Source organism: Salvelinus fontinalis, chromosome 1 (genome assembly GCF_029448725.1).
Source record: "Salvelinus fontinalis isolate EN_2023a chromosome 1, ASM2944872v1, whole genome shotgun sequence".
Classification (NCBI taxonomy): Eukaryota; Metazoa; Chordata; class Actinopteri; order Salmoniformes; family Salmonidae; genus Salvelinus; species Salvelinus fontinalis.
In genome coordinates this window covers 23,962,152-23,977,581 of record NC_074665.1, presented here as the reverse complement: position 1 = coordinate 23,977,581, position 15,430 = coordinate 23,962,152, and the positions used below count along the sequence as shown (strand labels likewise).

The 15,430-nt window shown below is 43.6% G+C and overlaps 1 protein-coding gene across 1 annotated transcript; it reads left to right on the top strand.

Annotated features, from left to right (window-relative positions):
- Positions 1 to 197: 197 nt before the first annotated feature.
- On the top strand, positions 198 to 15,212 carry ttll6 (tubulin tyrosine ligase-like family, member 6). Its single transcript, XM_055914498.1, has 16 exons — positions 198 to 336; positions 1,346 to 1,459; positions 4,850 to 5,017; positions 5,177 to 5,214; positions 5,959 to 6,077; positions 6,174 to 6,304; positions 8,859 to 9,015; positions 9,323 to 9,466; positions 9,770 to 9,855; positions 9,974 to 10,199; positions 10,725 to 10,903; positions 11,638 to 11,826; positions 11,986 to 12,136; positions 12,486 to 12,728; positions 13,585 to 13,858; positions 14,007 to 15,212. Exons 3-16 carry the CDS (start codon positions 4,851 to 4,853, stop codon positions 14,249 to 14,251), a joined length of 2,349 nt encoding a protein of 782 aa, XP_055770473.1. The 5' UTR covers positions 198 to 336; positions 1,346 to 1,459; position 4,850; the 3' UTR covers positions 14,252 to 15,212.
- Positions 15,213 to 15,430: the final 218 nt, after the last annotated feature.

Sequence of the window (15,430 nt, the reverse complement as noted above, 5' to 3'; positions counted from 1 at the left end):
CTCATCAAAATTAAGAGAACCAATATATACATTTACTCAATAAAATGTATTTTTCAAATGACCTTTAAAAAAATATTGTTTATTGTCCTGTACAATAATCTGTAGAATACTCTTATTTTTTAATATATTTTTTTAGGTACAAACCCCCACTAGGCGTTGCTGATAGCCCGTTGGCTGTCGAACGAACAATGGGCTGTGTGATTGGACGAAACTACAGCCTGTTTGTGTAGGAGGAACTTTAGGGCAGAAGAACAGGACGTCGGGAATGTTTTTAAACAATATTGACACCGTGTGCCTGCCACACTAACACATATTGTGCGGAACGAAAAGTAGAAGGTAAGCTTTACTCTTTTATTTTGACAGTGTATGGTTTGCCATTTTCGGGTGATGTGAGAACATTTTTGAGACTCAGGTGTTGATACCTACTTGCTGCTGCTTGCCCTGCAGTCTGCGAGCGTTCTGTTACCATAGCAATGCCATGCGCTATCCAGCCAAGAAGCTAACTAGCATAGCAGCAGGGAAGTCAAGTTAATACAGTGGGTTTATATTTTGAACTCACTATTTGCAATGACAATTATTCAGTTACTTTTCTAAAAAGGTTGTTGGCTCAGTAGGGAATGGATGAACTGTAATGTGTGAAATAACATTTGCAGCTTGTGAGGGAGGGTATTTAGGGGTAGGAAGAAAGCAAGTGTTAACATAGCAGAGACTCGGTCAGTGTGTGTGTGTGTGTGTGTGTGTGTGTGTGTGTGTGTACTAGTTAGGAGATGACTGATACCTATTAGTTACCATGACAACAAGGAAACATAAGGTAAAGTGACCCCCACACAGATCAAATTGCCTCCTAGGCTTTAATCTCTGTATGCTGGGGGGCTAGTTGTAACTCATCTTTGATTAGAATAAAACAAATATAGCTATGAAAGATCAACTGAGCATGCTGTTGATAGAGCAGACATTATTTTTAAAACCACAGATTATGGTAACAAATAGACCAGAGCATCCCTTTGAACAACTACGGTTCAGTAACGATTATCTGTAGTGCAGATTTCTCCATGGTCAATGAAAAGCATTCATTTTGCTAATGTGCACTGTAGCTAGTGGTTTCAGCACAGATTTGAATTTCTCAGTGTCAAAGCACTTGTCTAATTACCTTGAACAAATATGAGGGATTAACCCTCTCTACTTCCACAATGTGATCTCCTGCTCATCGTTTTCTCTCTATGTCAGGTGTTTTTCCCTAGTTTCTTATTGGCCACCTGACCCTCTGGCCCTGCTATTAGGATGTAAGTCAATCTGAGTAGGGCTGCCCCTGGGCTCATAATACAAATGTGCTCTTTTTGTTCAGAATTAGGACCAGACCAGAGGTGGATATGTGGCTTTGTGAGCTGCCTTCTGTTGGGAACGACCACATCTTGCTGGGCCCCTGAAACTGAGGGGCCACGACCAACAAACAGAGTGGGTGAGTTGGACAGGTGGAGGGCATCGTCTAGCATTTCCAGCCACCTTAAATGCACAGCACAGGTTTGTGTACCTTAAAAAAAAATATATATATATATATGTATGTGAGAGTGCTGTTCATTGACTAGAGCTCAGTGTTAAACTCCGTGGTCCCCTCCAAGCTCATCACCAAGCTCGGGACCCTGGGACTGAACACCTCCCTCTGCAACTGGATCCTGTTCCTCTGTGTCCACATCACTGAGGACTTAACATGATCCACACACATGGTCTGCACAGTCGTGAAGAGGGCACAACAGTGCCTCTTCTCCCTCAGGAGGCTGAAGAGATTTGGCATGGGCTCTCAGGTCCTGAAGAGGTTCTACAGCTGCGCCATTGAGAGCATCTTGACTGGTAGCATCACTGCTTGGAAAGCAACGGCACCGCCCTCGACCCCAAAGCTCTACAGAGGGTGTTGAGGACGGCCCAGTACATCACTGGGGCTGAGCTCCCTGCCATCCTGTACCTCGATATCAGATACCGTATTTACATAATTATTCAGACCCTTTGCTATGAGACTCGAAATTGAGATCAGGTGCATCCTTTTTCCATTGAACATCCTTGAGATGTTTCTACAACTAGATTGGAGTCCACCTGTGGTAAATTCAATTGATTGGACATGATTTGGAAAGGCACACACCTATATATATATATATATATATATATATATATATATATAAGGTCCCACATTTGACAGTGCATGTCAGATCAAAAACCAAGCAATGAGTTCCAAAGACTTGTCCATAGAGCTCTGAGACTGGATTGTTACGAGGCACAGATCTGGGAAAGTGTACCAAAAAATGTCTACAGCAAAGAACGGAGAGATCCTTGATGAAAACCTGCTCCAGGTGGCTCAGGACCTCAGACTGGGGCAAAGGTTCACCTTACAACAGGAAAACGACCCTAAGCACACAGCCAAGACAAGGCAGGAGTGGCATCGAGACAAGTCCTTGAGTGTCCAAGCCAGAGCCCGGACTTGAACCCTATCGAACATAGCTGTGCAGCGATGCTCCCCATGCAACCTGACAGAGCTTGAGAGGATTTGCAGAGAAAAATGGGAGAAACTCTCCAAATACAGGTGTGCCAAGCTTGTAGCGTCATACTCAAGGCTGTAATTGCTGCCAAAGGTGCTTCAACAAAGTACTGAGTAAAGGGTCTGAATAAAAAAAATGTATTTTATTTTTTATTTTTTTAAATAAATGTTATCCCCTTTTCTCCCCAATTTTCGTGGTATCCAATCGCTAGTAATTACTATCTTGTCTCATCGCTACAACTCCCGTATGGGCTCGGGAGAGACGAAGGTCGAAAGCCATGCGTCCTCCGAGGCACAACCCAACCAAGCCGCACTGCTTCTTTAACACAGCGCGCCTCCAACCCGGAAGCTAGCCGCACCAATGTGTCGGAGGAAACACCGTGCACCTGGCTCCCTTGGTTAGCGCGCACTGCGCCCAGCCCGCCACAGGAGTCGCTGGAGCGCGATGAGACAAGGAAATCCCTACCGGCCAAACCCTCCCTAACCCGGACGACGCTAGCCCAATTGTGCGTCGCCCCACGGACCTCCCGGTCGCGGCCGGCTGCGACAGAGCCTGGGGGCGAACCCAGAGACTCTGGTGGCGCAGTTGGCACTGCGATGCAGTGCCCTAGACCACTGCGCCACCCGGGAGGCCCTAGGGGGGGGTCTGAATATTTATGTAAATGTGATATTTCGGTGGTTTATTTTTTCTAAGAACCTGTTTTTGCTTTGTCATTATGGAGTATTGTGTGTAGATTGATGAGGGGGAAAACTATTTAATAAGGCTGTATCGTAACAAAATGTGGAAAAGGTCAAGGGGTCAGAATACTTTCCGAATGCAATGTATATGCTGCTGCTACTTAGTTTTTTAAGTCTTATTATTATCAATCCTGATGCCTAGTCACTTTACCCAGGCCTACATGTACATATATAACTACCTCAGCTCCCTCTTACCCCTGCACACTGATATGGTATTGGTTCACCCTGTATATAGCTTCATTCTTGTGTTTTTTTTTCTTATTTTACCTCTGTGTTGTCAGGAAAGAGCTTGTAAGTAAGCATTTCACTGTAAGTATTCGGCGCATGTGACAAATAAAATATGATAATAAGTGATAATGAGGGAAAAAGCAGTGAGCATTGATCAGAGAAAAACATGCAAAGTCAGGTCAGTCGTTGACTGAATTGTTGATTTGAGTTGTTTTCAGAAGTTTTTGACAATGACTTCAGAACTTTTGCATGAAATAATTACTTTGTTTTTCCATCTTGAGGATAGAGATTAGTGAATTGAAAATTAGTTATTAGATAGTAATAGACCGATATCGTTCTTGGACTAGAATTTACATCTGATATACTAGAAGGAATATGCTTGAGAACACATAACTGCTAGGCCTATTTAAAGACTATTTTTATGCAATTGTTGTTTTTTGGATAGGTCCTAAAGAGAGATCCTATGAGAGTGCTTTTGTAACAATATACCTGTAGAGGTCACTGGGCCGTCTCGGCCAAGCTCAATAACAAGAGTTCAGGGTCAGGATTATCCAGATCACTGGCTCAGAATACTGTTACCCAGCACCAGAGGAGGCTCGTGGGTGGAGCTATAGGTGGATGGGCTGATTAATGGCTGGAATGGAATCAATGGAATGGAGTCAAACATGTTATCATGTGTTTGATACCATTCCATCGATTCCATTCCAGCCATTACAATTAGCCCATCCTCCTATAGCTCCTCCCACTAGCAGCCTATGCCCAGCACCCAGGCCTCCCGCAGCCTAACAGGGATGTCCCTCCTCACCCTCCCCTGGGCCCTGTCCAGCACTTACCCTTATCATTACCAGCAATTAGCCTAGTCTCACCTAGGCTTCACCTTAGGAACGTGAGATCGGAGAGAGAACCCCTCAGTGATGGCCAGGGCACACAAGGACACTTCAAGGGGATTTAGGCTAAGTTACTGTCTGAGGAGTCTTGTGTTTTTTTCCAAACGGAGTGATCCGTCTGAACTCTGTTGCAAATTTGATTCGCTGCCCAATAACTCTTGAATGATCCTCTGCTATGGATGGAATGTTGACAGGCCGAGTACCTACCTGAGAAGAGAAATGGAAATAGAAACATGATTCCATGTGTACATAACAACCTGCATTCTGATCCAGTTGATTGTATTTCAGGGTGGGGGTACTTGTATCCACATCAAAACACAATTATGTAAATGTATGCAAATTGCTTAATGTAGGTTGGAAAACAGAATGTATTTTAATTTGTGTTAATTGATGCTTGATAACTCAAGTTAATTAACGAGTGTTACTGTTATGTAAGCCTTTTTTATTCCTCTTTGTGTATCTTCTTCAGGATGGACCTGCGAGCAGAGAGCCCTGACAAAGACTCTGAAGATGATGCCTTCAAGTGTGGACCTGAGGGAGGAGAGGAGGGCGAGGGCTGGGGGAGCGATAGTCAACCTGAGGCCTGCACCCCTACTCCTCCATCCACTGGCAAGAGGAAGAAGAAAAGGAAAAAGAGGTACTTAAAGTTAAAATATGTAACTGTATGGATGTACTAGTGCTTTGATGCTTCCTCTTCCCCAGAACGCTGGGAGAGGCAGAAGTTATTGGGGAAGAATGATTACAACTTTGCAGCAAGGCACGTCTGTCCCCCTCTCTCTTTCTTCTCTCCCAGATGACTGTGGATCAATATCGTCAACTGCAAATATGAAAGTGGTGAGTTATCCTGCATATACCAACGTGTGGATTGGTGTGATTTTATATTTTCAAAGATCACCCATGTCACTTGCTTTGTTACCCACATGTTGGGATAATCCGAGACCATCCATTTATCTCCTCACAGTCACAGTTTTGCTACTTGGTCTAGTCAAATACATTTGAAGCACAGATGTACACTGAGTATTGCATACATTAGGAACATCTTCTTAATATTGAGTTGCATCCCCTTTTGCCAACAGAACAACCTCAATTTGTCAGGGTAGGGACTCTACAAGGTGTCGAAAGCGTTCCACAGGGATGCTGGCCCATGTTGACTCCAATGCTTCCCACAGTTGTGTCAAGTTGGCTGGATGTCCTTTGGGTGATGGACCTTTCAATATACACACGGGAAACTGTTGATCGTGAAAAACCCAGCAGCGTTGCAGTTCTTGACGCAAACCGGTGCACCAGACACCTACTACCATATCCCGTTCAAAGGCACCTTTTGTCTTGCCCATACACAATCCATGTCTCAGTTGTCTCAAGGCTTGAAAATCCTTCTTTAACCTGTTTCCTCCCCTTCATCTACACTGATTTGAAGTGGATTTAACAAGTTACATCAATAAGGGATCATAGACTGACCAGGTGAATCCAGGCGAAAGCTATGTCACAAAAGGAGCAGGGGTTCCTTAATGTTTTGTATACTTAGTGTAGATTAATATATGTCATCTAATAGGTAGTCTTTCTTCCTCACCCTGTCAGTGCGACGTGCTGCTCGCAGATATGGCCTTTGGGAAGCAGTGGAGGGCGAGGACTGGACTCTCTTCTGGACAGACTGCTCTGTCTCACTGGACAGAGTTATGGACATGAAGCGCTACCAGGTACTCAACATCTCCCAAGTGCACTTCTCTCCTCATAGAGTTCTGAAAAGATTCCTCTGCCCCATTCAATGCTATGTGTCTGCTGTACCCTTACAGAAGATCAACCATTTTCCAGGGATGAGTGAGATTTGTAGAAAGGATCTTCTGGCTCGGAACATGAACCGCATGCTAAAGCTCTTCCCCAAAGACTACAATATCTTTCCCCGAACATGGTGCCTACCAGCAGAGTGAGTTCTCATTGTCAATGTGCTTAAGAGTCTCGTTATTCAAAACACATACAGTACCAGTCAAAAGTTTGGACACACCTACTCATTCCAGGGTTTTTCTTTATTTTTACTATTTTCTACATTGTAGAATAATGGTGAAGACATCAAAACTATGAAATAACACATATGGAATTATGTGGTAACCAAACAAGTGTTAAACAAATCAAAATATATTTTATATTTGAGATTCTTCAAAGTAGCCACCCTTTACCTTAATGACAGCTTTGCACACTCTTGGCATTCTCTCAACCAGCTTCATGTGGTAGTCACCTGGAATGCATTACATTAACAGGTGTGCCTTGTTAAAAGTTAATTTGTGGAATTTCTTTCTTTCTTAATGTGTTTGAGCCAATCAGCTGTCTTGTGAAAAGGTAGGGATGGCATACAGAAGATAGCCCTATTTTATAAAAGACCAAGTCAATATTATGGCAAGAATGGCTCAAATAAGCAAAGAGAAATGGCAGTCCATCATAACTTTATGACATGAAGGTCAGTCAATCTGGAAAATTTCAAAAACTTTGAAATTTTCTTCAAGTGCAGTCGCAAAAACCATCAAGCGCTATAATTTAACTGGCTCTCATGAGGACCACCACAGGAAAGGAAGAGTTACCTCTGCTGCAGAGGATAAGTTCATTAGTTAACTGCACCTCAGATTGCAGCCCAAATATATGCTTCACAGAGTTCAAGTAACAGACACATGTCAACATCAACTGTTCAGAGGAGTCTGCGTGAATCAGGCCTTCATGGTCGATTAAGAGACTTGCTTGGACCAAATAAGAATAAGAGACTTGCTTGGACCAAGAAACACGAGCAATGTACATTAGACCGGTGGAAATGTGTTGTTTGGTCTGATGAGTCCAAATTTGAGATTTTTGGTTCCAACCGCCGTGTCTTTGTGAGATGCAGAGTAGGTGAACGGATGACCTCCGCATGTGTGTTTCCCACTGTGAAGCATGGAGGAGGACGTATGATGGTGTGGGGGTGCTTTGCTGGTGACACTGTCTGTGATTTATTTAGAATTCAAGGCACAGTTAACCAGCATGGTTACCACAGCATTCTGCAGCGATACGCCATCCCATCTGGTTTGCGCTTAGTGGGACTATCATTTGTTTTTCAACAGGACAATGATCCAAAACACACCTCCAGGCGGTGTAAGTGCTATTTGACCAAGAAGGAGAGTGATGGAGTGCTGCATCAGATGACCTGGCCTCCACAACCACCCGACCTCAACCCAATTGATGGTTTGGGATGAGTTGGACCGCAGAGTGAAGGAAAAGCAGCCAGCAAGTGCACAGCATATGTGATGGGCGGCAGGTAGCCTAGTGGTTAGAGTGTTGTGCCAGTAACCGAAAGGTTGCTAGATCGAATCCCCGAGCTGCCAAGGTAAAAATCAGTCATTCTGCCCCTGAACAAGGTAGTTAACCCACTGTTCCTAGGCCTTCATTGTAAATAACAATTTGGTCTTAACTGACTTGCCTGGTTAAAGATTAAATAAAATAAAAAAATATGTGGGGACTGCATTCCTTGTGAAGCTGATTGAGAGAATGCCAAGAGTGTGCAAAGAGGGCACGACAAAACCTGTTCCCCCTCAGGAGACTGAAAAGATTTGGCATGGGTCCTCAGATCCTCAAAAGGTTCTTCAGCTGCACCATCAAGGGCATCCTGACTGGTTTTATCACTGCCTGGTATGGCAACCGCTCGGCCTCCGACCGCAAGGCACTACAGAGGGTAGTGCGAACGGCCCAGTACATCACTGGGGCCAAGCTTTCTGCCATCCAGGACCTCTATACCAGGTGGTGTCAGAGGAAGGCCCTAAAAATTGTCAAAGAATCCAGTCATAGGCTGTTTTCTCTGCTACTGCATGGCAAGCGGTACCGGAGTGCCAAGTCTAGGTCCAAGAGGCTTTTAAGCAGCTTCTACCCCCAAGCCATAAGACTCCTGAACACCTAATAAAATATCTACACAGACTATTTGCATTGCTCCACCCCCCCTTTTACACCACTGCTACTCTCTGTTGTTAACATCTATGCATAGTCACTTTAATAACGTTACCTACATGTACATATTACCTCAACTAACTGGTGTCCCCGCACATTGTCTCTGTACCGGTACCCCCCCCCCCCCCCCCCCCCCCCCCCCGTAAATATAGTCACGCAATTGTTATTTTACTGCTGCTCTTGTTGGTTAGGGGCTCGTAAGTAAGCATTTCACTGTATTCGGCGCATGTGACAAATAAAATGTGATTTGATTTGAAGCTGTCATCAAGGCAAAGGGTGGCTACTTTGAAGAATCTAAAATATATTTAGATTTTTTTAACACTTTTTGTTTACTACATGATTCCATATGTGTTATTTCATAGTTTTGATATCTTCACTATTATTCTACAATGTAGAAAATAGTCAAAATAAAGTCAAACCCTGGAATGAGTAGGTGTGTCCAAACTTTTGACTGGTACTGTAAATGATCAGGAGAGTAATCAATTGAGAATGGAAGTGTTTTTTTTGTATCTCCGCAGTTATAGTGACTTCCAAGCTTACACCAGGTCCAAGAAACACAAGACTTACATCTGTAAGCCAGACTCCGGTTGCCAAGGGCGAGGCATCTTACTCACCAAGTCCAGCAAAGACATTCGCCCGGGGGAACACATGATCTGCCAGGTGTACGTCTCCCGGGTGAGACTCACTCCCTTCTCAGAGAGGGATCCTTCTAGACTTTTGTACATATTGTGTAATATTCTGCACAATCAATTCAACTCGTAGTTCAACTGAGGTTGCAGGATGACAGTTGCAATAAATGTGATACCTTATTATGTGACAGTATTTATGGGACCAATCAGAGAGAAGGGTTATGACAATGTCATTATGAAAGGACCAATCAGAGAGCAGGGCTATGACAATGTTATTACGAAGAGATAATAAGAGAGAAGGGTTATGTTGATGTCATTAAATATATCATAATGCCAACCATCCTCTCCCCCAGCCATTCGTTATTGACGGCTTCAAGTTTGACCTGCGTATCTATGTGCTGGTGACCTCCTGTGACCCATTCCGCATCTTTTTGTACAATGAGGGGTTGGCTCGCTTCTGCACTACACAATACAACGAGCCCAGCAATGGCAACGTGGTGAGGTGGACAGCACAGATACTCCGTTAACACTTCTAATGCCAACTGTTACGCAGCATTACACACTTCTTATTGTCCTATCTCGCCCTGTTCTTTGACAATTAATTGGTAGTTGTGGTATTGGTTGTGTCGTTGATGCTCTGAAGCATTCTAGATAATCATTTAAAATGGGGAATCGCATCTTTACAGTATTCATATGTTTATTCCAGAATGATAGTATATTTTCTACGGTGTCCTTTCTGATTCCTTATTTTACCTTTACACATCCCCGGCTCTCCCTCACAAACTTTATATTTGTACAAGGATGATGTTTGCATGCATCTGACCAACTATGCCATCAACAAGCACAGTGAGAACTTTGTCCGTGATGACGACACGGGCAGCAAACGGTAAGCAGGTGTTTGTTTACTTCAAATACCTCTCGAGTTGACCTTTAGCTTTGTTTGTTTGTATAATTCATCTCGATGCAACGCTTGCATCTCAGTTCCCTCCTCCCTGTCGTTCCAGGAAGCTGTCCACCTTGAACAAGCACCTGGAGGCCATGTGTTACGACACAGAGAAGATGTGGTTGGACATTGAGGACGTGATTATTAAGACGCTCATCTCTGCCCACCCCATCCTCAAACACAACTACCACACCTGTTTCCCCAATCACGCGGCCGGCAGCGCCTGCTTTGAGATCCTTGGCTTTGATGTGCTACTAGACCATCGACTCAGGCCCTGGCTGCTGGAGGTGAGGACTTCTTAAAGAATCAGGATGATGTATTGATTTGGCTCCGGTTCAGTGTTTGTTGAGCTAAGAAATGTGTTATTCTAATCTACTACACTCTCATCATGCAGTGTCCAATAGGCATTTCGCTAGCAACTTATAATAACTTTATTATTAAAGCTAGATAGCAAACAAGGAATATTCATGATGTTCAATTATGTTCACATTAATATATGGGCGTGTTTATTAAAGGGATACGGGATTTTGACAATGGGGCTTTTTATCTATTTTCCCAGAGTCAGATGAGCTCGTAGATGCAATTTTTATGTCTCTGTGTCCAGTATGAAGGAAGTTTGAGGTAGTTTCACGAGCCAATGCTAACTAGCGTTAGTACAATTTAATGGGAGTGTTGCATCCTAGCAGAGACCCATAAACGTACTCATTGCGCTGACGCTAGTTAGCAATTGCGCTAGCGTTAGTTAGTTAGTAGGAGGTAGATAACGTGTCTCATTACCAAAATTCTGAAGTATCCCTTTAATGTTTGTGCAGGTGAACCACTCCCCCAGTTTCACTACTGATTCGCGGTTGGACCGGGAGGTGAAGGATAGCCTGCTGTATGACACACTGGTCCTTATAAACCTGGGTGCCTGTGACCGCCGTAAGATCACTGAGGAGGAGAAGCGCAGGGTGAAGGAGAGGCTGCAGCAGAACCGCTCCAGAGAGGCTAGGTATAGTCAGGACCATGTGATGGATAGGAAGACAATGCGGAACTTTGATTTCAGTACGCTTGTATGATCAGTTTGACCATGTAACAATAAGCTATGATGGGTCATTTTATTATAAATTAGCATCGTTATAGACATGTAACAAACAAAGTGATTTGGACCAAACTCAAGCCAACATACACTGAGTGTACAAAACATTAAAAACACTTTCCATGACATAGACTGACCAGGTGAATCCAGGTGAAAGCTATGATCCCTTATTGATGTCACTTGTTAAATCCACTTCAATCAGTGTAGATGAAGGGGAGGAGCCAGGTTAAAGAAGGATTTTTAAGCCTTGAGACAACTGAGACATGGGCAAGACTAAAGATGTAAGTGACTTCGAACAGGGTATGGTAGTAGGTGCCAGGCGCACCAGTTTGAGTGTGTCAAGAACTGCATCGCTGCTGGTTTTTCACGCTCAACAGTTTCCCGTGTGTATCAAGAATGGTCCAAAACCCAAAGGACATCCAGCCAACTTGACACAACTGTGGGAAGCATTGGAGTCAACATGGGCCAGCATCCCTGTGGAACGCTTTCGACACCTTGTAGAGTCCATGCTTAGACGAATTGAGGTTGTTCTGAGGGCAAAAGGGGGGTTGCAACTCAATATTAGGAAGATGTTCTTAATGTTTGGTACATTCAGTGTATATTGAGTGTATGCATTCATTCAGTTGTGGTAATTTTTGTGTTGTCAGGAGTGAGGAACTGCGTCAGTCCCAGGCAGCCAGTGTAGAGCAGATGCGGAGGTATGAGGCCAAACACCTGGGTGGCTTCCGTGGGATCTACCCCCGCGAGGGCGGAGAGAAGTACGAGAAATACTTCAAACACAGCAGCTCCCTGTTTCAGGAGACTGCCGCCTCTAAGGCCAGGGAGGAGTGTGCCAGGTAGAAACTATCACCCAAACACTCACACACATACGCACGCACAGGCTTCTTGACAATACCATGAAAACATTCAACAGAAAATAAAAATTTGTTGTACCTTTAAATACACGTTTTTCATTGTTTCATGTACAACTTGTTTGTGTGTGACTGTCCGCTCAGGCAGCAGCTGCAGGAGCTGCGTCTGAAGCAGGAGCAGAAGGAGAGGGAGCAGAAGGGGAGCCGTAGACGAGACTTGCAGGGGGAGTCTGCAGGAGAGAAGGCCAAACCACACAGAGTACAAGTTCGTCAGACCAACTCCCATCAGGTTACTGTGAGTCACATCACCCTGCCCATCAGTTTTATGTAACATTTTACCTCAGGTTTTGAATGTATTATTGCCTACAGAATCTAGCAATCAACAACCATAAAGAGAAGTCCAAAGTCTTGTCGTATCATTGGGGGTGGCAATCTTAGTGGGCATGTAGTTGCAGGGCCTTTCAGTGGCCACAAGAGGGAGCCAAATATCTTCTCCACTGAACACCTTACATATATGTCCAGCTACCAAATTATATAATGGCCATTTATCATATTTACATAAGCATCTCAATGAATACTGAAGAATGATTATACACTGTGATTAACCTATTCCTTACTGTATGGTGTGAATTGTGGCTGTCCAGCTCCTGACCATGCCCCTCCTGCCTACTGCTACCAACGGTTCCCCTACGGTGCAGGACCTCTCTGATGAGGAGGTGGAGAGGGTGAGTGGACTGCTCCAACGGGAGAGTCTACTGAGGGACCTGGGGGTGGTGGACCAGATCTATAAGCTGCTGCAGGGGCGAGGCCAGTCCATGCCTAATGGCATTACATCCCCCCGTGAGCAGAATGAGCTGCCCCTACACAGACATGAACGAGCCAATAAGGTAAGGCTACACCTCCATAGTCACTCACTGGTCAGTTTAGTAAGTTCCTTTTATTGTTTCCCTAGCAAGGAAATGTGTCCTCCATATTTTTCCTAATATGGGATAAAGAGCTCGCCAGCTTGTAGTCCTAAAAAACAGAAATGAGTTACCTCTAGTTCGTTCAAGCATTCTTATGGGGGAAATTAATGGGAAAAGAATGATGTTTTGGGATAAACGCTGAAATAAGGTCAGAGATTAACACAGGTTTAGGAGATCTTATACATTTTGTTCTGTGAGATAATATCAAATAAAATTGTATTTGTCACATGTGCCGAATACAACTGGTGTAGACCTTACAGTGGAGTCCTTACTTGCAAGCCCTTAACCAACAATGCAGTTTTTCAGAAAATACCAATAACAAAAAAAAGAAATAGGAGTAACATAATTACAGAGTAGCAGTAAAATAACAATAGCGAGGCTATATATAGGGCGGTACTGGTACAGAGTCAATGTGCGGGGGCACCGGTTAGTCGAGGTAATTGAGGTAATATATACATGTGGGTAGAGTTATTAAAGTGACTTATGCATAGATAATAATGAAGTGATGTTAGCTGATGAAGATTATCTCATAGAACAAAATGTATAAGATCTCCTAAGCCTGTGTTTACTACAGACCTTATTTTCTGCGTTTTATCCAAAAACCCTACAAAAAAAACATTCATTTCTCCATATGCTTTGTTTAACCAATGAGTTATGGCGGAGTTAGTGCCTACAAAACTACACCATTACTCTTGCTCTCTATGGTCACTGCATTGTCTCAAACATTACTCCATTAGTAATGAGACGCTTAAGTCTGTCCTATGTAATGTCTTGCCAGTTGGACTCCCTGACTGAGTTCTCCTGGAGACCGAAGCGTCATTGTACTGTGATCCAACACCAGTTGCCTCCAGGGGCCAAGCCCTGCCGTCAGTACGTCCATTCCCAGCTGCTGCAGCAGCGCTGGCCCTGGCCCAGTCTGGACAGGGGGCCCGCTCACACTGAGTCTGCCTGCCTTCAATACTACACCCCAGAGGACCAAGTCCTAGAGACGGTCCGCCGGGCGCCAGGGGACCTGAGGAGGACCAACAGTGCCCAGCGTATCCCATGGACAAGTGAGCACACCCACTGCACCTCACTTTATTGTGTCATTACTGTACCGCCACTGATCTGAAGTTGGACATTGTACTTCTGGATAATTGGATGGCATAGTATTCATTTTCTCTACCTCTCTCTCTTTTTCTCTCTCTCTTTGACTCTCAGTCAATGGTGCTCGTCAGGGCAGTATGAGCTCGTCTTATGCAGAGTCCAAGGCCCGGGCCACAGTGTCAAACATCTCCCAATTCACACCTGGACGGCTCCACTGCACCCCCATGTCCTCCGACCCCAAGGCCCTCCAGAGCCTGTTTGTCATTTCCACCCCAGCCCTACTGATCCAGAGGCCCGAGTTCCCCCACCCCATCCGCAAACCCTTGCGCAAAGTCCCCCAGCACGGACAAGGGCGCTAGGGAGCAGGGACTTTACCAGTCTAGCCATAGTGCCATAAACCACGAGCGGGGGAGAGTGAACAAGCTTTCCTGACAAAATTGTACACAAGTTGTCCCCGAAATCCTCTTCCTATACTGTGTACATTTCTTCACTTTTACATCATCAAAATGAAATTCATTTCTACATTAGCACTGAGCTACTGAGAATTAATTGAAGAGAAATGGAGAGTAGATAAATGGAATAGGTCTTATTGTGAAAATATTGAAGCAATGGTGCCTATCGTGATTTGAGGTACTTGGTAGGAAGACGTGTCATCTCATATGTCTACGCAAACACTGTGGCGTTTACAGAATTGAATGCAAGTGAATACTATCTGTGTCTTATCAAATATCACTATAACCACTGAGCCAATGGTGAAACACGTTTTTTTTAATAATTCTGGAAATCTGGATGTTTTACTCAGTAATGTGAAATCTGAAGGGAAGATGTGACCATGTAGTCATATAGCAAATTTGTATGACTTTGATGTTGAGGACTTTGCTACTATGCTTTGTTATCATATTGATTTTTGTTTAGATAAGCAGGAAATTCTCATTTTGCACGTGAACCGTAATCAATCATGTGTGCCAAACCTTAGAAGAAAAGCTCAGGATACTGAAATGAGATACTGAAATGACCACCAAGCTGGACTAACAAATACTCCTCACATTTCACTGATTTTAATTGCAAATTTACCCACAGTATTTTCATATGGTTATTTTAGATCTGGGATGGGGTGTACATTTACTTATTGAGCATTCTTTTATTTGAGTTGGTGAGAAATATAGACAAATGCCTTCAGAAATTATATGCGTTGATCATTGCTCATGTAGAAATTAGGATATTTGTTCAATTCAGGAATATATTGATAATAGTACTAGGCATATTATCAATATATACTCCATATGAATAATCAAATAAATTAGGAAACTATGTAAATTATTTGGAAATCTTAGATTTGCACATTTGTAGGCCTACAAATTATGAGTGAAATCTTTGGAAATGAAAACTAATATTTCAATGAAAATGTAAGGTTATTTTCTTTAACAATGATCTTGTTTGATTTTTTTATTATTTTATTTCATCAAGCTCATAAACATTGTCGGCCTACTACTGTATTTAAATGGTAATTCGATATGTCGATGTGTTTACATTTTACC